The sequence below is a fragment of the Protopterus annectens genome, chromosome 13.part0, assembly GCF_019279795.1.
Source record: "Protopterus annectens isolate FY-2018-M chromosome 13.part0, PAN1.0, whole genome shotgun sequence".
In the NCBI taxonomy this organism is placed as follows: Eukaryota; Metazoa; Chordata; order Ceratodontiformes; family Protopteridae; genus Protopterus; species Protopterus annectens.
In genome coordinates, this window is record NC_056747.1 from 64,169,058 (window position 1) to 64,191,740 (window position 22,683).

General features: G+C 43.5%; 1 protein-coding gene across 1 annotated transcript in view; it reads right to left on the minus strand.

Annotated features, from left to right (window-relative positions):
* Positions 1 to 22,683, minus strand: part of LONP1 (lon peptidase 1, mitochondrial) — an 843,750-nt gene that overhangs the window by 412,027 nt on the left and 409,040 nt on the right. Inside the window, exon 9 of the mRNA XM_044090626.1 lies at positions 4,735 to 4,873. Within this exon, the coding sequence (XP_043946561.1) occupies positions 4,735 to 4,873 (139 nt within the window). The remainder of the gene's footprint in view (positions 1 to 4,734; positions 4,874 to 22,683) is intronic.

A 22,683-nucleotide genomic window follows, 5' to 3' on the forward strand; every position in this document is an offset into this window, starting at 1 on the left:
TTTTGGCTTCTCTTGTCTGACTTTTAGGAGTACCTTGGGAAGGAGAGGCAGTGGTGGAAAGGCATAAACTGTTAGGGTTTTCCAGCTGAATGATAGAGCATCCACTTTCCATGCTTGTGAGTGATAAGTCTTTGTGCAGAATCTCTGTAATTGGCAGTTGTGAGGGGAGGCAAAAAGATCTATGTCTGGGCATCCCCATTTCCTTGTTATCATGCTGAAGACCTGTGGATCTAGTTTCCACGCGTGAGGGTCCATGATGTTTCTGCTTAGTTCGTCTGCCAAAGTATTTATCTTTCCTGGCAGGAATTGTGCCTGTAGATGTACTTTATAGGTCAGTGCTGTGTTCCACAAAGTCATGGCTTGCCTGCAGAGGGGGTAGGAATGTGTGCCCCCTTGCTTGTTTATGTACCACATAACTGTAGTATTGTCCGTCTTTAGTAATAGTTGTCCTGGATGTAGGAGATCCTTGAAGGCTGTCAGGGCATTCTGTACAGCTAGCATCTCTTTTTGATTGATATGAAGATGCATTTGGTCCGCGGGCCATGTGCCCTGAATACATTTTCCTGCCATGTGTGCCCCCCAGGCATAATCCGATGCATCTGTTGTTAGCGTCTGACTGGCTGTGGGTAAAGTGAAAGGCTGTCCCTTGTTGTGGTGACAGGCCAGTGCCCACCATCAAAACTCCTGTTGCAGGCAGGGAATACGAGATATTATTGTCTCCAGGCTGTGGCAATGTTGAGTCCAAACACTTTTTAGATACCATTGTAGCTTCCTCATATGCAGTCTTGCATATGGAATTAGCAGGATGCCATGAAGCCCAAAGCCTGCAGAATTTTTCTTGCAGGTAGTTGGGTCTTTGTTGCCATCATCTGAAAGTAATGAGTCAGTTGCCTTTGTTTGTCTGGCATGAGATAAGCCATCTGGGCAGTTGTATTTAAGCTTGCACCCAGGAATATTATCTCTTGAGAGGGCACTAGTTTTGATTTATTTTCGTTTACTGTGTACCCTAGGCAAATTAGTAATCTTCTTACAAACGCCAGATGCTTTAGCAGAATGTCCTTGCTCTCTGCTTGACTAAGGCAGTCGTCCAAGTAGGGATATATTTGAATTCCTTTTTGTCTGCAAAATGCAATTACTGGTGCCAGGCATTTTGTGAAGATCCTGGGTGCAGGAGATAAGCCAAAGGGCAGTGCAGATAATTGGTAATGCATTGAGCCAGCTATGAATCTGAGGTGTCTTCTGCAAGATTGTCTGATTTGGACATGCAGGTATGCCTCTTTGAGGTCCAAAGTAACTAGCCAAGCCTTCTTTGCCTATCATGGGTAGAAGTTGCTTCAGTGTCAACATTTTGAATTTTGGAATGTCCAGGAAAGTATTTAGAGAAGACAGGTCCAGTATTGGTCTCCAGGCTTTGTCCTTTCTGGGTACCAAGAAAGTCTTGAGTAAAATCCTTGCTCCTGCTCTTGCTGTGGTACTTTTTGAATAGCCCTCATGTCCATGAGAGCAGAAATTTGTTTTTGTGCCTCTGCCCATTGATTGTGTGGCAGGCCTGGCATACCTTTTGGTCTTGGTAGGGTGTGGAAGTAGAACCTGTAACCCTGAGAAACAATATTCAGTACCCATTTGTCCTGGGTGATCATGTGCCAATTTTGTGAGAAAAGTGCTAGTTTTCCCCCTAAGGGGGCTACCAAAAGGTAAGTGCTTGGCATTGGTAGGGGAAAGTCATTCAGACTGTTTCCTATAAGGTTGTGATTTGTCTTCTCTGTCTTTGGGGGCTGAAGCACCCCGTTGTTTAGGTCTGTATGAGCCTTGGGGCGGAGATCTGCCTCTTGGGAGTCTGTATCTTCCCCTTTGTGGCCTGTGACACTGGAAAGGACCAATTTTTAGAAGGCCAGTTCCTGCTAAATCTGGGTGGCTGAACCTGTAAGAAATCCTTTACTGTCTGCATTGATTTTGCTTTATCCTCCATTTTCTTTAACACCTCTTCTGCTTTAACACCAAACAAAGTACCATGCTGTAATGGAGCATTGATTAATTTTGCTTTAACATGATCAGGTAAACTCTGTTCTTTTAACCAAGCATGCCTTCGAATGACAGAGCCTGTAACTGCAGCTCTGCAAGAAGCCTCTAATGAATCAAAACCACATTGCAAAGTATGCTTTCCCACTTGTTCAGCTGCACGCAATAAATCCAGCATTTCCTTGTTTTCAGGACATTCAGAGCTTGTAAGCATTTTCTGTTTTAGCAGAGACATTAGGTATTGTGGATATTTAAGCATGTGAAACTGGCAATTTAAAGCCCTAACAGCTAAAATAGCAGAGGTGTAAACTTTTTCCCCCATCTGTCTAGTGCTCTAGAATCCCTATCAGAGGGAACAGGGTTTTTTGCAGTGGAAGCCTTGACCCCTTTGGGACCCTGAGAAATTGTTTCTGGATCAGCAGCAGAGTTTTTATAAAGACATTTATGGGAGTCTGGAACCCTGTAGTACCTATCTGGCTTAACTGGAGCAGGGGGTAAAGAATCAGGAGACAAACTGGATTCAGAAAATACATCAACAATATCTAGTACAGGGGGGATAGCAAGAGGCCTGTGTTGAGGCAATAAAAGAAAGTCTCTGAGCCTTTTCTTGGATTCTGAATAATCCTGGCTCTCCCAATGGAAATGCTCCCTCATGGTGTGCAGGGTTTCCCCAAAAGAGTAGTCCTCAGGAGGAGAGGCTGAAGGAATAGATTCTTCAGCATCAGAGTCCTCATAGGGATGCAGAGAATATCCCTGTTCTGAAGAGGAATCAGAAGAAATAGAAACCTGGTCAGGGGAGTCATAGTCAGTGTCTTGCCTAGGCCTTTTATCAGGAGGGGGATGGGAACCCGTGATCAAAGTAATTAAGTCTTCGGCCATTTTAAGCATCTGTTTCTTTGGCATGGATGACAGTCTAGGAGAATGCTGTACTTGTTTCTTTGTCTTTAAAGGTGTTTTAGACTTTGCCTTGGCTGCTGAAGTGGTCTTGATAGTAAGCTGTGTAGGTGTGAAAACACCCTCAGAAGCCGATGCCTGCTCAGCGGCTCCAGACCCATCTGAGGGAATAGTTTCCGCAGGTGTCAGGGGCTGCAAAAGCACCTCACTGAGAACCAGCGACTGGCCTAGAAGAGGCTTCGTCGTCGGTTTTGGACCTTGGATGCCTGTTCCTTTCTTTATCCTTGTGCTTTTTATGAACTCCGGTCGTCTGTTGTTCCGACGGCATTATATAGTTAAACCTTCGGCCAAAGTAATGTTAAGCAAAATCAAACCGACGCTTAATAGTGCGTTGATTGAATCTAGCACAAAACCGACAACTAGCAAAGTCGTGGTCAGGGCCTAGGCAAGGAATACAGTAAGAATGAAAATCCTTATGAGGTATTTGCTTCCCACAAGAAATACAATTGTTAACTTTTACTGACATCGGTCTGGAGCAAGAAAAAGTTTCTCCAACGGGGTACTTAGCTTTATTGAAGACTTCGGATCTGAAATTCAATTTCAAAAATCTCAGGAGTCGGCCGACCGGCACTTGCGAACTGCTTTTGCTTTGGGCACCGCGCAGCAAGAAAGACTGGAGAAAATGGCGTCAGCTGCATTTTATATACCCCTGGCGCACTGACGTCAGGGAAGAGGTGACAGCAACCGACACTGGACCAGGACTTTGGAATTCAGACCGACTGCCAGCAGGATAACTCATGTGTAATGACTGCAACAGTGAAACACGATGAACATCTCCCTTTTACAGCAATCGTCGTGGAGTGGGAGTATGACAACAGTAACACAGCCTAGCCACCTAATGTCTGTACCATTCTGGAAACAGGACTTACTGTACACAACCAAGTATGAAACTCCCCTTTACAGCAATCGGCGTGGAGTGGGAGTATGACAACAGTAACATAGTCTAGCCACCTAATATCTATACCATTCTTGAAACAGGACATACTGTACACAACCAAGTATGAAACTCCCCTTTACAGCAATCATCGTGGAGTGGGAGTATGACAACAGTAACACAGTCCATCTACCTAATGTCTGTACCGTTCTGGAGAAAGGACTTACTGTGCACAGCTCTTCAAGCTGGCTGTCCTATTGTATTAGGAGTTATTTTAGCAAAATCCACATTATTTTGACCACAGTTCATATAAGATGATGTTTTTCTGTGGCACTATTCACATCTGAATGTGAAGATTAATACTTTGCTGGACAATATGAAACAGAACAAACATATGACAATTCATTCCTTCTAATCAAGGTTTGGAAATCTGCACTGTAACATTTAATGGGCAAAGCCCTACTGTTTTCATAGACTCAAATTATGTCCTCACATTTCAAACAAATATTTATATCTCTAGAACCATAGGAATTACTAAATAAATGTATAGAATGGGCCACTCTGACTGAAGAATGAACGTTTCTCCAGCAGGATGTTAATGTACAAGTAATGCCCACTGAAAAACGAGTCTGCCGCTTCAATGCAGCTTCAATGCAGCATATTAAGCTGAAACAATACTAACAGCCACCATTACTTTTACACGTGATAAGCTGTTTTTTTTTATTTAGCACGCCATCTACTAGATTTGCAGCAGCTTTCCTTATACTATTAAAAGAAAAAAGGAGCTCACAGCTCATGCTAACCAGTACTATGTCATGTACCATATGCAAAGATGTCTATATCAGACAACAAAAGAGCTATTAGCTTTTTTTTTTTTTATAAGTTACCAGTATTCGCTTTTTGACATCATCCATTCCATAGTGATCTTCCTCGAGCACTTTTTCTGCCTGTTTTAGAACCAGGTTTTCTGTGCTGCATTTACCCCATGGCATTGATGTCAGCCAGTCTAAATAGTTACGAGTCACACTACAAGAGAAAAAACAGAATGTAAAATGAAATAGCTTGTATTACCAGATATAAAGGGCATTTAAATACATTACATTAAAAGAAAAAAATACAATATCTAAGAGTACAGTGGAGAAACTGTTCTAAAAATAACGTCAGCCCAAGTAATCAACTGCATCACACCCAAGGAAAAATGCTGCTGTTACTGTTATACTCATTTATTTATTGTTAACTGGGATAGAACTGGTTGACTGAGCTAAAGTGCAGGCTTGGAGAGAAAAGCTCAGTGTAATAAAATGACAAACACGAGGCAAACAGTGAATATTGCAAATATTATGATTCAATAATACATTCAACATTAAGATGGACAAGAAGGGATGTTTATAAGCTAGGAGAGAAATGCAGTTGTGTGCACTTACCATAAAATGCAGTTGTGTGCACTTACCATAAAATGCAGTTGTGTGCACTTACCATAAAATGCAGTTGTGTGCACTTACCATAAAATGCAGTTGTGTGCACTTACCATAAAATGCAGTTGTGTGCACTTACCATAAAATGCAGTTGTGTGCACTTACCATAAAATGCAGTTGTGTGCACTTACCATAAAATGCAGTTGTGTGCACTTACCACAAATGTAGATGTCAGAATGTATTCACTGGTGCAGTTCTGACTTGTGGGATTTCCTGCTCTGAAAGTCTTCAGCCGGCCAGACTACCAGAGAAAACTCTTTCCGCCTCCTAGGCTGGTGGACACCCTGACCTACTTCAGTACGTTCGGGTGTAAAGCAAGCCAACCTGCGTCATGAATTCAGTATTTTCTTGTCCTCTACCAGAAGGAGCCCTAAGTGGACAGGAGGGAACTAAGGAAGAGGACCCTTGCAGCAGGGGGGGGGCCTTTTAGCTGGATTAGTTGATTATTAGTAGGCTACATAGTAGGCTAAGTGGACAGGAGGGAACTAAGGAAGAGGACCCTTGCAGCAGGGGGGCCTTTTAGCTGGATTAGTTGATTATTAGTAGGCTACATAGTAGGCTAAGTGGACAGGAGGGAACTAAGGAAGAGGACCCTTGCAGCAGGGAGCCAAAGGGGGGGCCCTTTAGCTGGATTAGTTGATTATTAGTAGGCTACACAGTAGGCTAAGGGGGCAGGAGGGAGGAAAAGAAGACTGCGACACTGAATACACTCACTCAAACATCTACATTTATGGTGAGTGTACACAACTGCACTATGTTCTTCGTCTTCCACTGTTACAGTCCTCACTTGTGGGAAGATTCCCAAAGCTGAACTGAGGGAGGAAGGAGATCAAGGAGGACAGGATGCCCTGCAGGATGGCAGTGGCAAATCCTGCTCTAGACTTAGAAAAGGTTGCCAAATGGTAGTGGTTTGTGAAGGTATGCACATATGGAGATGTGGCTGCTTCCATGATGTCCTTAGTATGAATTTCCTTTAGAAAGGCAGCAGAGGTATCTATGGCCCTTACAGAGTATGATGTAATCATTTCATGGTTTTTTTTTTGCAATGATGGCTGTAACAGAGAGATGCAGTGGGAGATCCACTTAGAGATAGCATGTTTAAAAGCTAACTTTCCCTCAGAGACAGGGGCAAAGATAACAAAAAGCTGGTCAGATTTTCTCAAGGCTTTTGTCCTGCCCAGATAAAAGCAGACCTGCCTTCTTTCCCCTTTGTCTGAGGGTTGGGAAAGAATGTAGGCAGATGAATGGCTTGATTTAGAGAAGTATCAGTGACCACCTTGGGCAGGAAAGAGGGACTAGTTCTGAGAGAAACCCTGTCTTGGTGGAAGATAATAAATGGTTCCACTGCCAGGAGGGCCTGCAACTCAGAAACCTTCCTGGCTGATGTGGTAGCCAGCAACAGAGCTGTTTTCCAAGTAAGAAACTTCAGAGGAGCAGATCGTGCAGGTTCAAAAGAAGGCAAAAAGTCAGCTTTTCTAGAACAAAGTTAGGGTCCCCTGGAGGAGTAGGTTTCTTCCTGGGAGGTCTAATGTGAACGATTCCCCTAAGAAACTGTCTTAATAGGGGATGTGAAAAAACTGGAGGAAGAATAGGAATGTGAGTCGAAATGGCAGATGCACGAATGTTAATGGAGGAGTAGGAAAGACCTTTATCTAACAGATCAGTCAAGGATTCTAGGATGGTAGTAATATGTGCTGAATTTGAACCGATGTGCTGCTTCTGGCACCAGATAATCTTTACCATTTAGCTAAAAATGATTTTCTACTGCTTGGCCTTCTAGATTCTTTAAGGATGTCCAGCACTTGCTTACACAGGGTAATGTTGCAGGTGAGTGCTACAAAATTATCCAAGCTGAAAGGGCGAGTTTCTGAAGTTTGGGGTGCATTATTCTTCCCTGGTTTTCAGTGAGAAGGTCTACTCTCTGAGGTCACAGCCATGGGCACTGATTGGTGAACTCAAGGAGGACAGGATGTCAGTGCTGTCTGGGCCAGTCTGGTGCTGTCAGTATTGCCCTTTGGCCCTCTTCCCTTGTCTTTAGAAGCACTTGAAAAAGAAGGGGTAAGGGGGGAATGCATAAATGAAGAGATGAGTCCAAGGGAAGGACAAAGTGTCTGTTTTCCAGACAGATTTCTATTTGATCCTGGCACAGAATTTTTTCAGGTGGGCATTTTCCTTGTTGGCAAACAGGTCTACTACAGGACTCCCCATTTCTGAGTCATGCTGAGAAATATTTCCAGATGCAGATGCCATTCGTGGGAGTCCATCAAGTTTCTGCTGTGGTGGTCTGCTAGAGCATTTTGAGCCCCTGGAAGGTACTGTCATGAGGTGCAAAAGTACAGCTGTGTACCTACCATAAATGTAGATGTTCGAGTGTACTCACTGTTGCAGTCATTACACTTGGATTATCCTGCTGGCAGGTTACCCGCAGTTGGCCTGAGTTCCAAAGTCTAGGTCGGGCGTCGGTTGCTGTCGCCTCTTCCCTGACGTCAGTGCGCCAGGGGTATAAAAGATGCAACCAACGCCATTTTCTTCAGTTTTTCTTGCCCCAGATGTCAGGTGCCCCCAAATAGGAAAGGCTGGAAAAGATTATGTCAAAAAACATGCATGTACCAAAATAACATTTCCTTCGTCTACAAGCAAATACATCACATAGGTTGTAGAGAGTTGAGAAGTACAAAAAAGGACCCAGCAATGAGAGGGATGGTGGGTGGGTAACCTGGACTGCAACAGTGAATACACTCGAACATCTACATTTATGGTAGGTACACAACTGTACTATGTTCATAGTGTTTCACTGTTGCAGTCATTACACTTGGGTTGAACCCCAAAGCTGAGGTTCTGTGGCTGGGCCTAAATAAGATTACTAGAGGCTACCAGGTCCTGCAGAACTGCAGTGGCAAAGCCTGCTCTGGATTTAGAGTAGAGTAGAGAGGTAAGTGGTAGTGCTTAGTGAAAGTGTGCACTGAACTCCAGGCTGCAGCTTCTAAAATGTCTTTGGTTGGTACTCCTCTGAGGTAGGCTGCTGAAGTGGCTGCTGCTCTGGTAGAATGTGGCCTTATGACCTTAGGCACTGATTTGCCATGTTGTACATAGCAGAAGCTAATGCAGTCTCCTATCCATTTTGAAATTGTCTGCTTTGAGATAGGCTTTCCTTGTGATCCTGCAGCATAAGCTACAAACAGTTGCTCAGTTTTTCTGAAAGCTTTTGTTTTGTCCAAGTAGAATTGTAGCTGTCTGTGTATATCCAAAGTGTGCAGAAGTCTCTCCCCTTTATTCTGGGGATTTGGATAGAAAGTTGGCAAATGAATGGTTTGGGTAAGAGCCACACTGGAAACCACCTTTGGCATAAATGTTGGGTTTGTCCTTAGAGAGACCTTGTCCTGATGAAAAATGATGAATGGTTCCACTGCCATTAATGCCTGTAACTCTGAGACTCTTCTTGCTGAAGTTATTGCTAGGAGCAGAACAATTTTCCATGATATGAATTTTATATCAGCTGTGTTGGCTGGCTCAAAAGGAGGCAGTGTGAGCTTTTCTAATACAAAATTGAGGTCCCAAGTAGGTATTGGTGCTCTCCTTGGGGGTCTTGTGTTTCTTGCCCCTCTGAGGTACTGCCTTAGGAGTGGATGTGAAAAAATAGGAGGTTCCATATTGTAATGAGCTGAAATGGCAGAAGCATGGATTTTAATAGATGAAAAGGATAGGCCTTTGTCCAGCATCTCAGTTAGGTATTGTAAAATCTGAGGTATATTTAGAACAAGTGGTTCGAGTCCTTGTGCCTGGTTCCAAGAACAGAATCTCTTCCATTTTTCTGCATAAGATTTCCTAGTGCTGGGCCTCCTGGCTTCTAAAATGACATCCATAACAGCTTTAGAGAGAGGTGTGGTCTGAGTGGCTATATTATCTGCCATGCAGCCAGATTTAAGGTTCTGAGTTGACTGTGTAGAATCTGATTGTTTTGTTGAGTCAGAAGATGAGGAATTTGAGGTAAAGGCCAGGCTGGGTCTCGAGACAAGTTCTTTAGGAGTGGGTACCAGTGCTGGCGTGGCCAGTCTGGGGCAATCAGGATAATTTTTGGCTTCTCGTCTGACTTTTAGGAGTACCTTGGGAAGAAGAGGCAGTGGAGGGAAGGCATAAACTGTCAAGGTTTTCCAGCTGAATGAAAGAGCATCCACTTTCCATGCTTGTGAGTGATAAGTTCTTGTGCAGAATTTCTGTAGTTGGCAGTTGTGAGGGGAGGCAAAAAGATCTATGTCCAGGCATCCCCATTTCCTTGTTATCATGCTGAAGACCTGTGGATTTAGTTTCCATTCGTGCGGATCCACGAGATTTCTGCTTAGTTCGTCTACCAATGTATTTTTCTTTCCTGGCAGGAATTTTGCCTGCAGATGTACTTGATAGGTCAGTGCTGTGCTCCACAAAGTCATGGCTTGCCTGCAGAGGGGGTAGGAATGTGTGCCCCCATGCTTGTTTATGTACCACATAACTGTGGTGTTGTCCGTCTTTAGTAATAGTTGTCCTGAATGTAGTAGATCCTTGAAGGCTGTCAGTTCATTCTGTACAGCTTAGCATCTCTTTTTGATTGATGTGAAGATGCACTTGTTCCTTGGGCCACATGCCCTGAATACATTTTCCTGCCATGTGTGCCCCCCAAGCATAATACGATGCATCCGTTGTTATTGTCTGCCTGGCTGTGGGTAAGGTGAAGGGCTGTCCTTTGTTGTGGTGACAGGCCCTGGACCACCATCGAAACTCCTGCTGTAGACAGGGAATTATAGTTACTATTGTTTCCAGGCTATGGCAATGCTGAGTCCAAACACTTTTTAGATACCATTGTACTTTCCTCATATGCAGTCTTGCATATGGAATTAGTAGAATGCAGGAAGCCATGAAGCCCAGGGCCTGCAGATTTTTTCTTGCAGGGAGCTGGGTCTTTGTTGCCATCATTTGAAAGTAATAAGTCAGTTGCCTTTGCTTGTCTGGTGTGAGATAAGCCATCTGGGCAGTTGTATTTAAGCTTGCACCCAGGAATATTATCTCCTGAGAGGGCACTAGTTTTGATTTATTTTCATTTACTGTGTACCTTAGGCAAATTAATAATCTTCTTACAAACGCCAGATGCTTTAGTAGAATGTCCTTGCTCTCTACTTCAATAAGGCAGTCATCCAAGTAGGGATATATCCGAATTCCTCTTTGTCTGCAAAATGCAATTACTGGTGCCAGGCATTTTGTGAAGACCCTGGGTGCAGTACATAAGCCAAAGGGCAGTGCAGAGAATTGGTAATCTATTGAGCCAGCTATGAGTCTGAGGTATCTTCTGCAAGATTGTCTGATGCAGGTATGCCTCCTTGAGGTCCAAAGTAACTACCCAAGCCTTCTTGCCCAGCATGGGTAGAAGTTGCTGCAGTGTTAAAATTTTGAATTTGGAACATCCAGGAAAGTATTTAGGATTGACAAGTCCAGTATTGGTCTCCAGGCTTTGTCCTTTCTGTGAACCAGGAAGAGTCTTGAGTAAAATCCTTGTCCCTGTTCTTGCTGTGGTACTCTTTGAATAGCTCCCATGTCCACGAGAGCAGAAATTTCCTTTTCTGCCTCTGCCAATTGGTTTTGTGGCAGGTCCGGCATACCTTTTGATTTTGGAAGAGTGCGAAAGTGGAACCTGTAACCCTGAGAAACAATATTCAGTACCCATTTGCCCTGGGTGATTATGTGCCAATTTTGTGCAAAAAGTGCTAGCTTTCCCCCTAGGGGTGCTGCCAAAAGGTAAGTGCTTGGCCTTTGTAGAGGAAAGTCATTGGGACTGTTTTCTATAAGGTTGTGATTTGTCTTCTCCTCCTTTGGGGGCAGAAGCACCCCATTGTTTAGGTCTGTAGGAGCCTTGGGGCTGAGATCTGCCTCTTGGGCGTCTGCATCCACCTCTTTGTGGCCTGTCTGACACCTGAAAGGACCAATTTTTAGAAGGCCAGTTTCTACTAAACCTAGGTGGTTGAACCTGTAAGAAATCCTTTACTGTCTGCATAGATTTTGCTTTATCCTCCATTTTCAACACCTCTTCTGCCTTAACACCAAAGTATCATGCTGTAATGGAGCATCCAATAATTTTACTTTAACATGTTCAGATAAACTTTGTTCTTTCAACCAAGCATGCCTTCGAATGACAGAGCCTGTAACTGCGGCTCTACAAGAAGCCTCTAATGAATCAAAACCACATTGCAGAGTATGCTTTCCCACTTGTTCAGCTGCATGCAATAATTCCTGCATTTCCTTATTGTCAGGATTCTCTGAATTTGTAAGCACTTTTTGTTTTAACAAAGACATGAGGTACTGTTGATATTTATGCATGTGAAACTGGCAGTTTAAAGCCCTTACAGCTAAAGTAGCAGAGGTGTAAACTTTTTTCTCCCATCTGTCCAGAGCTCTAGAATCCCTATCAGAGGGAACAGGGTTTTTGGCAGTGGAAGCCTTAACCCCTTTGGGACCCTGAGAAATTGTTTCAGGGTCAGCAGAAGGGTTTTTATAAAGAAATTTATGAGAGTCAGGGACCCTGTAATACCTGTCTGGCTTGACTGGTGCAGGGGGTAAAGAATCAGGAGACAGACTGGATTCAGAGAAAACATCATCAACTATATCAAGCACAGGGGGGGATAGCCAAGGTCTTGTGTTGAGGCAGTAAAAGAAAATCTCTGAGCCTTTTCTTGGATTCTGAATAATCCTGGCTCTCCCAGTGGAAATGTTCCCTCATGGTGTGCAGAGTTTCCCCAAAAGAGTAATCCTCAGGTGGAGAGGCTGAAGGTATAGATTCTTCAGCATCAGAGTCCTCATAGGGAGGAAGAGAATAGCCCTGATCTGAAGAGGAATCAGAGGAAATAGAAACCTGGTCAGAGGAATCATAGTCAGTGTCTTGCCTAGGCCTTTTATTAGGAGGGGGATGGGAACCCCTGATCAAAGTAATTAAGTCTTCGGCTATTTTAAGCATCTGTTTTTCTTTGGCATGGTTGACTGTCCAGGAGAATGCTGTACTTGTTTCTTTGTCCTTAGTGGTGCTTTTACTGTACTTTGGCTGCTGCAGAGGATTTAATAGTAAGCTGTGAAGGTCTGAAAACACCCTCAGAAGCCGATGCCTGCTCAGCAGCTCCGGACCCATCTGAGGGAATATTTTCCGTAGGCCCAATACCTTGAGTATCCACAGGCCTAGTTGTCTCCATGTGGGAGTCGGATACGGCCTGTGGCTCTGAGGTAGCGGGTGTCAGGGGCTGCGAAAGCGCCTCACTGAGAACCGGCGACTGGCCTAGAATAGGCTTCGTCGTCGGTTTTGGACCTCGGATGCCTGTCCTTTTCCTTGTCTTTGCGTTTTTTATGAATTTCGGTCGTCCGGTTGTTCCGACAGCATTATATAGTTAAACCTTAGGCCAAAGTAATGTAATGCAAAATCAAACCGACATTTAAAAGTACGTTTGTTGAATCTAGCACAAAACCGACAACTAGTAACATCGTGGTCAGGGCCTAGGCAAGGAATACAATAAGAGTGAAAGTCCTTATGAGGTATTTGCTTCCCACACGAAATACAATTGTTAATTGAAGACTGAAGGAAATGGCATCTTTTATACCCCTGGCACACTGACGTCAGGGAAGAGGCGACAGCAACCGACGCCGGACCTAGACTTTGGAACTCGGGCCGACTGCAGGTAGCCTGCCAGCAGGATAACCCAAGTGTAATGACTGCAACAGTGAAACACGGTGAACATCCACAGAGAGTGTGAAGTTTCCCAGACTTGCATCACTAGGCAGCACAGGGAATACGAGTGTGTGCCTCCCTGCCTGTTTATGTACCACATGACTGTAATATCGTCTGTTTTTACTACCAAGATCCCTAGTTCCCATTTTTCTTTGAAGGCTATTGGGCTTTTTTGCACTGCCATAAGTTCTTTCCAGTTGATGTGTCTGCCCTTGAAATGAACATTCCACCTCCCTTGGGATTGTGGGTGTTGAAAGTGAGCCCTCCAGCTCTCCCTGAAACATCTGTGGCAAGAGGAAAGCAAGCCCCCAGGCTGTCTCTGAAGCATCTGTGGGGAGAGTTTGGCCCTGTGGAGTGAACCTGAAGGGAAGGCCCTGACTTAGATTACAAGCCTGTAGCCACCAAGCAAGCTCTTATTTGAGACAAGGGATCAGCTGTATCTCGGCCTCTAGAGACTAAGAGCTCTGGCACCACACATTCTTCATGTACCACTAAAGCTTCCTCATGTGTAGCCTTGCCAGGGAAACCATGAGGATACATGATGCCATATAGCCCAGTGCTTGAAGAAACTCTCTGGCTGAGATCATAGGATCACAGGAAATTACTAGGCTATCGACTTGGAGGTCATTTTAAGCCTAGTCATTTCATCCCAATGTAATACCATAGAAATGCTAGTCAATATCCAAGACTGCAGAATTTAGTGATGACTGCACACATCCAGGAAGGTTGTGAGGGGTTCTATCCCTGATTAAAACTTACAGTGCTCCATCCAGTCATCCAGGTTCCTCTTGAACAGTGTCATAGAGGTGCTCTGTTTCACATGAATTGGTACCCTGTTCAAAAGATGCGACAGTCGCTGGGAGATAATCTGTCCCTCCAGCATGTCCTATTTAAGTTGCAGGCCATATTAAGGTCCCTAGAACGGGTAACCCTAAACCCGTTTGATTTATGAATATGCCGCGAGTTCATTAGGTTTGGGTCTTGCATTGCTCTGTAGGTCAGACATAAGTCTCCCCTAAGAATCCTATATGATACGGTGTATAGTGACAAGGACTTTAGTCGGTCTGTGCAAGGTACATGTTAGAGCCCCTTGATTTTCTTTGTTAGAAACTTCTGAGGTCTCTCGAACTGCTGCAGGTGCTTAGTTAGTACGATACATGCCAAATAGGGTGTTACACTCAATTATGGGCCAGATAAGTGCTGAGTATAGGGGGATTATAACTTCTTTTATTCCCGAGGCAATGCCTTTAATAATCAAGTGTGCTACGTAGAAAGCTTTCCTTATTATGGTAGACACATGGTGGCTGAAGTTAAGGTCACAGTCAACTTGTAATCCCAGGTCCCTTACCACCTCATGGGTACTTAGGTTTTGTTGAGTTGGCAGACTTTAAAGATTCCCTGTGGACTACTCTACCAGAGATACTGGGTGAGCAAATTGGGGCTAACTACAGAAATTAATTTTCTGAGCTATGACACTATATCTAGGCAAATATGATTCTGTGAGGCCTTGCCGAGTCTAATTATGGTGGCTGCCAAAAAACAATTATTGGAAAAAAAAAAAAAAGATGATCTTAAAACAGGCAAGCAGGACAAACAAAAAACAATGGCAGTGGGTCACTGGAGTCGAGTGCCTTACTTTATCAGTGTGACCTCACATCATACCATCTCAGGCATGATGCAGTCACCAAATGTGGAAACTCTAGAAAATTGCCAAAATTCTGGAAATAGTGAGAAGAACGAAAACAATCTGGGGATTCTTTTAAAGATAATGGGCAGCGCATTTACAATAATATGCAACTGCAATTCAACAAATACAAAGACATTCAAATAAGGAGCATGTTATGAACAGTGTACTATGTTTTACAGATATTCACATCTTTTAAAATCTAAGAAGAAAATAAACCAGGTAGAAACCACCACGATGTAAAAACAAGGTCTATTTATTAAAAACTGGAATAACAAGCGCTTTCACGTGTATCCAAAACCACGCTTCATCAGGTTTAACTAAAACTTTCAACAGAAGCATTTTTATACAAATCCCAAAAACTATCATTTCAAGCCTGTGTAAGTTGATAATATATACAGACTAGTTTCAGAGATCATTTTACCTCTAACTAAATGGAAAACTGTTGCTAGGTCATGGACAAGGCTTAACAGTATTGCAGTTGTTTTCTACAATACTTAAAGGTTGATCCAAAGAGCAGTAAATTAGACAAGACAAGATCACAAAGGTGTATGTACATTGGGATAACAATACTTTGAGTTTTCTTCCAAAGAATTAAAATGGTTGAAATGTTTCTGCTGGATTTTTTTTTTTGGAAGTAGTTTGTCAAAAAAGAGACTGGATGAAAAAATAAGCCTTCTGAAGTGAAGAGTCCATAAGTGGTTCCAAGAAAACTGTCCTTTTGGTTGGGGCAGTGTTGGACTTCTGGAGATTATTATGATTGCCAGGGAGGACAGGAGATCTTGGGTGAAGTTGAGGTCTTTGAGTAGTTTTGACAGGTCTGTGACATATATCAAGCAATTGTCCAAATAAGAATATATTTGATCTCCCCTGCCCCACCCCACCCCCATCCTGCAGAAAGCAAATGCATGGGCTAGACACTTTGTGAAAACCCTTTGAGCAGTAGATAAGCCAAAGGGCAGTGCTGAAAACTGATACTGACTGGAGCCTGCCCTGAAGTGAAGAAAGTTTGTGTGCGACTTTTGAATTGGAATGTGCAGATAGGCATCTTTTAGGTCTAGTGAAACCATTAAGGCCTGAGGGGTTATCATGAGTAACAGCTTGTAAACAGTCAACATTCTGAACTTTGGAAACAGGAAAAACTGATTGAGGTTAGAAAGGCCCAAGATGGAGTGCCAAGAGCCTTCCTTTCTGGGAGTCAGGAATAGCATGGAGTAGAATCTTTTGCCTTTTTAGGTTCATAAGATGTTACTAGGCTATTAACCAGAGGGTCTTTACAAGCCTAGCTGTTAAATCCCAATATAACACTAAATGAGAGATGCTGTTTACGCCCAAGGTTTTTCTATCAAGGACTACCCATGTACTGGAGAGAAGGCAGGGCAATCCCCGGCACAAATTTAGCTTCCCATTCCAGTCATCCAGGTTGCACTTAAACAGAGTGATGGAGGTGTTCTGCTTGATATGGATTGGAAGCCTATTCCAGAGGAGTAGCAGCCTCTGAGAGATGCATCTGTCTCTCCAGCAGGTCCTGTTTTGTGTTGCAGGCTAGACTGAGATCTCTGGAATGGGTGACTCTAGTCCCATTTGACTTACGGATGTGCAGCATTTCCATTAGATTTGGGTCAGAGATAGCCCTATAAACCAGACATAAGTTGCCTCTGAGTATTCTATACGCTACTGAGTACAGTGACAGTGACTTCAGTCTGTCCGTATAAGACGTGCTGGAGACCCTGAATTTTCTTAGTCAGAAATCTCTGAGGTCTCTCAAGTTGCTACAGCTGTTTGGTATGGTACATACCTAAGGGAGCATTATATTCAATAATAGACCTGATGAAGGATGCGTACAGGGGAGTTATAACATATTTTGTTCTTGAAGCGATGCCTTTGCTAATCAGGTGAGCAAAGTAGAATGCCTTCTTCACCACAGTAGACACATGGTGGGGTCAAAGTTGAGGTCACAGTCAACTTGAGTTCCCATGTCTCTCACTACTGAACTGGTACTTAGGGTATTATTGTTTATTTTATAATTAGCAGGTACAATGTTTTTACTGAAGGGAATGATGATGCATGTTTTAGCATTTGGTTTTAAGACCATGGCTTTGGCACCAGTCACTGGTCTGTGTAAGTTCCTTTTGAAGTATGCTGACATCACTGGGGGATTCAGTTGTAGCACCCAATTCACAGTCATCCGCAAACCTGGTTAGCCACAGCCCCTCTGCTTTGGTTTGCACTTCTGAGAAGCATATACCAAACAAGAAGGGGCCCACCAATGACCCCTGTGGAACCCCCACTGGTGACAGGTCTGCTGGTAGAGATAAAGTGTCCCACTTTGAGTGTTGTTGATTTGTGAGCCAGTCTGCAACCCTCCTGATAACATAGGACTGATATTCAGTTGGGTTGGTTTATCAATGAAGCCCGAATATGGGATAGTGTCGAAGGCGTTGGCCAAGTCAATATAGGCTGTGTGCACGGCTTTGCCTTCATCTGTGGCTCTGGTCACATTCTCAAGAAGTCCACCAGGTTTAGCAGGCATGACCTGCCCTTGACAAAACCAAACTGTGATGGATCCAGGGTTTGGAGGTCACCTATATCCTTATTTATGAGGTCTAGGATGCCTTACATTGCCTTACAGATGAGGCTGGTTAAACTTATGGGTCTACAGTTACCCAGGTCTGTTGCCAAGCTGCCCTTGTGGAGGGGTATAACAGTCACGGTTTTCCATTCAGTGGGGACAAAGCCAGAACTTGGGCTGTGGTTGAACAAAGTGCCTAATGGAGTAGCTAGCTCTTGTTTTAAAACATTAAGAACGCAACCTGGAATGCCATCTGATCCCATGGAGGCTGTGTTCTTAGCCTTGGAGACATTACTGATGACTTGATCTTTGGAGATGCAAGGAGGAAGAGATGATGAAGACATGGTTTGTGGTATGTTTGGGGGGGGGGGGGGATTTTTGCCAAACCTGTCTGCAGAAGGTTTGCAATTTCCACAGGGTCAGTGTGCGTGATGCCATCCACAATTAGTTCTGCACACATCTGAGTTCTACCTTTTAGGTTACGGACGTAGCTGAAAAAAGCCTTATGGTTAATCCTTGGCTATGGTTGCTAAATTTTTCTCATAGCTGCTCTTTGAAGACTTTATGAGTTTTCTTATTTGCTTGTTTAGGCTGAGGAGGGTGCTCTTCCAGTTCTGGGATCTCACTTTTGTATTTTTAGACAGCAGCTTCCTTCCCTTATTGTATAATTTATTAATGCTAGATGTCCACCAGGATGGTTTGTTTTTTCTTGAGGATCCTGCTTTAATCATATCCAGCATGGCTGTGTCTATACATTTGTGTAGATGTTTATAAAGGGCATCAGTGTAAACCTGAATATAGCCGTCAATGCCACCTGTTGAAACTGGAGCTTGGAAGTTGATTATACCTTCCCTTATAGGGTATAGCTAGCTTTGGTGAAGTTTTTTAGCCTGACTTCTCTTTTGGGGAATTCTGGTGCTACTGCTACTTCAAAAATGACTGATTTATGGTCAGGTTTAACCAGTGCAGGCCCTACACTTGAGGCATTGCATCAGTCAACTATATTAGTGAGGATGAGGTCTTGAATACTGGCGTCCCTTGTCGGGTGATACACTATTTGTTCCAGGGCATTTGAGATAACAAAGCCCAGGAACTTTTCTGCGCGTGAGTTTGAGCATCTTGATTCATGGAAGGGGACCTGTAACTGACTATGACCTGAAGGGGGGTCTTACCCACAGTAATCTGGACTTGGAGTAGCTCCATAGAGTTTGCTTGTCTAACCAGTCCAGAGGTGTAATTATCTTTAATGAAGATAGATACTCCACCTCCTTTGGTTCTCAAACCTTCAATTTTTGGTCTGAAAGTGTGGAAGGCCTTGTAAGGCTTGGGTACTTTCTGCAGACTTGAGCCAGGTTTCTGTGACTGCACAGACGTTAACATTTTCTAGAGAGAGTGCTTCTAGAGAGCAGTTTCTGATTTAAACTCGGCATTTAGCAGCATGACCCTTAGTTTCTTTGTGTTCAATATTTTCACATTCGGAATTTTGTTGTTGTGACCTTGTCTAAAAAAGGCCTTATGGGGGAGGCAAGTGCCTTAGCCAGCAAGTGGAAGCCTAGAAGTCACAGGTGGCAAAGCAGCATGGTCTATCCACCACATCATCTCAGACTGACAAGAATCAGATCCCCTTAGAATGGCACCACACACTAAGGCAATTATTGAAGTCAGTCATTTTCTGTTTATAATGCGGTATCATCCTAGACAGGGATAAAATGCTGCTCAAAGCTAGGGACATACCGGTCTGGGACACGTATTAAGAAGGCTCAATCATGTCTCTCTTCATATAATCTAGAGAGGTAGAGCTCAAGTCGTTCATACCAACATGAACTACGATGGATTAATAATGGTACTTGTTGAGAGACTTGAGTGCATGTGTGATCTGGTGAATCCTTGCATTAGACAGGCAGCTGACTGTCACCTTCTCCTTATTCAACCTGTTGAGTGGGGAGTCTGTATGTCTCATTATAGAGTCAGCTAAAACTAAAACATTTGGAAAAATTGTGCATTGCCTTAAGGGCTTATTTAGTGAGACACAGGTGCTAGTGTTTTGTGTGTGTTGGTTGCTTTGGTTGTTATGTTAGGTGTAGTATGTTTGTGTTTTGGAGGTCTCTGATGTTAGGTAGGTTTCTGGAGAGTACCGCTGCATATGAAGGTTTAAGTGTTGGGTGGATGAGTCATTATTGCTCTCTGGCAAGGGCTTGGGATCTAGAACTCCCTTGCCTGGGAGCCTCAGAGCTCCATTGTCTGATTCTTTGCAGCTGTTGTCACTGTGTATGGGTTCTATCCCACTGTGGTTTCTTCTGTCTACCCTAGGCTGGGAGAGAAATGACCACTGCTTAGCTGGAAAGTTCCTACTGAACCTAGGAGGCTGCACTTGGAGTAAGCCCTTTACATTTCCACAGACTTGAAGTTGTCCTCCATCTTTTTGAGAAATGCCTCTGGCCTTTGGGCAAAAGAGAAAGTCTTTGTCAAGGGGAGCATCCAGGAGGTATAATTTAACATGGTCAGGAAGAGATCATTCCCCAAGCCACAAATGCCTTCTAATAACTAAACCAGTGGCAGCTTCCTGCGAGAAGCTTCCACAGCAAGTTAACCACAGTGTAATTAGTTTAGCTACCTGAGAACTGCAGTGAGAGATCTAGGTGCTCTTTGGAAAGGATTTTATCCTCTAGGGAGGTGGACCTTCTGTTTGAGCTGATCTAAAATGGTTTGCTGATACTTGATCATATGGAATTGACAGTTAAGGGCCCTCACAGTAAGAGCAGTAGATGTATATACCTTTCAACCTAACTTATTCTGGATGAACTGGCTCTAGCCCCTTTGGGCCCTGGGGTGACCACCTCAGGGTCAAGCACAGGGATTTTTAAAAAGGTATTTGTGGGAGTCCTATACACTATAAACAACCTGTCTGGTTTACATGAGGCAGAGGGTAGGGAATCAGGATTCAAGGAGAAATCCTGGAAAACATCTTCCACTACCTCTAAAATGGGGGGAAATCGCCAGTGGTTTGTCTTCAGGTAAATCCAGGAACTTCCTAACTCTCTTTCTGGACTAGGAATATTCCTGTGTTCCTGTGCCTCTCACTGAAAATGATGTCTTATAGCAGTCAAGCTGAAATCCTCTTGTGGGGGGGGCAGGCACAGGGAAGGTTCTCCTCTGAATCAAACTCATCATACGATGTATAAGGAGGGGACTTCTTCAGAGCCAGACTCGTGTAGGTCTAAATCTTCATCTGATTGAAAAGGGTCTGGGAAAGCTTCAAAAGAAGCATCCCTTTTTCTTTTTACTGGTGAGACATCCCCTGTGGCCTGTCTTTACATAACAATAGAAATGAGGTCCTCAGCTAACCTAATCAAATCCTGTTGGGCTCTCTGTAAAAGGGAGCCAGCAGGCCTATGTGAAGATCCTGCCACAGTACCTCTCTTTAAGATGGCTTTGACCTTAGGCCTAGGTGCGTCAGATGACCTGGCGCCTGTCTCTCTGGAAGGGTGAAAAAGCACTGGTGTAGGCAGAGGCCTTGGTGGAGTGTCACCGGTAAAAAAACGCTTTTCAGAAGTACAAGCCTGCTGAACGGCCTTGGACCCGACTAATGAACCATATACAAAGGCTTGCGTAGCAGTAGATGGGACAGACAGCATGTCAGACTCTGAATGGGTCTCCACAGAGGCTTGCGTCACAACTTCAGACACCGATGGGGGTTGCAAAAGCACCTCACCTTCCTCAGCAATCACCAGCCTAGAGGAAGAGGCAGACGGCGAATGGTTGTAGTCCGAAGACCTAAGCTTTTGTTTCTATTCTTTTTCTTTCTTTCGCTTAGGTTGCTCAATTTCAGAATGACCAGCAGATTCCATCTACGCGAGTTAGAAGATTCTTGACTCAGGAATCTCGCTAAAAATTCAGCCCTATGTCTAATAGCGCTAGTGTTAAAACAAGCAAAAAATGGCAACTAGGGATGACATGTTCTGAAGTGAGTGAAAGCCTCTGTGTGGGATTTGCTTACCACAGCAAGACTATCACTTACTTTACCTAACATGAATTAAAGGAAAAGAAAGGAGTTTACAACAGGGCACTTATCTTTCTGATGATGACTTCTCTCTGGTGCGGACAGACCAACACATTTGAACACTGTTTTGGGCTACGACAGCAGGAAGAACCTGAAATCATGATGCAGGTTGGCTCCTTTTATACTTGAGCATACTGACGTTGGTCAGGAAGTCCTCCAGCCTGGGAGCCAGAAAGAGTTTTCTCTGGTAGTCTGTGCCAGCCAAGGACCATCACATCAGGAAATTCCACAAAGTCAGGACTGCAACAGTGAAACACAAATAACACCTTCTTACATAAATTCAAAAATGAATTAAAGTCCAAAAGAATAAAATGGTGATTTAAACAACAAAACGTATTAAACTACTTAAGGTTAACAAGATGGAGACGTGTAGTAGGAGAAAAGACAAGAGCAGAATATAAAAAGGTAATGATGATAGTTAAGAAGAAGTGAAAGCATGGTGCATGTTTTTGTAAAAATCATACAGACTACGTTATCAAAAAACTTGATATGTTTGTTAAATTTTAATTTGTGATCAATGTTTACTCCAATGAGTTTTGCTTGTGTAACCTGTTCAATTGTTATTCATTGACAAAAATAGAGCTTTCTCTATGGCCAAGTAAAAGACGTTTAATTCTGGTAAGATTTAGCAGAAGTAAACTGTTTGATAACCAATAGCCCAGGAGAAAGAAGGTTGCTTGTATAGTTCTGAAGTTGGTATAAGGCCTTGGTAGCACAAAAGGAGGTACAGTTGTGTGCATACTGGATGACTGTGGGATTAGGGATTTTAGTGTACATGTCATTAAGGAAAATGCTGAACAAAAACTGGTCCAAGTATGCATCCTTGTGAAACACTTATGCTGGTAGGAAGGACATCTGAGTAAGAGTGGCACCATCTGACACTTGTGATTGAATGGAAAAGTAGCTGCTGAACCGTGAAAACGTATTAGCACTAAGGTCCATGTTATCTAGTCTTTGCAGAATACATATTTAACGTTTACCAGCACTGTTTGTCTTACTGTTCAATTAAAGTCAGTTCTCTTGTATTTAAGTTCTTGTGGAATGTCTTATTACTATTCCGAGAGGGGAGTTATGGCTTACCACTACAGATTAACACGCCTGTCTCCATGTCTCCACTTAGTAAGACCCTTAGGGCCTATTACTGGGAAAATCTTCAGGTATTTGATTTCATATTTGGCCTAATCATGTTAATCAACTTAAAGGAGGTTTCTGGTCAAATTCCTGCGTGGTGGCAGAACAACCATGCTAGGAAGAAAGCCATAAGGAATTGTAAAACTGTGCCAGCCTTCTCAGAATTTTGTGTAAGTGAT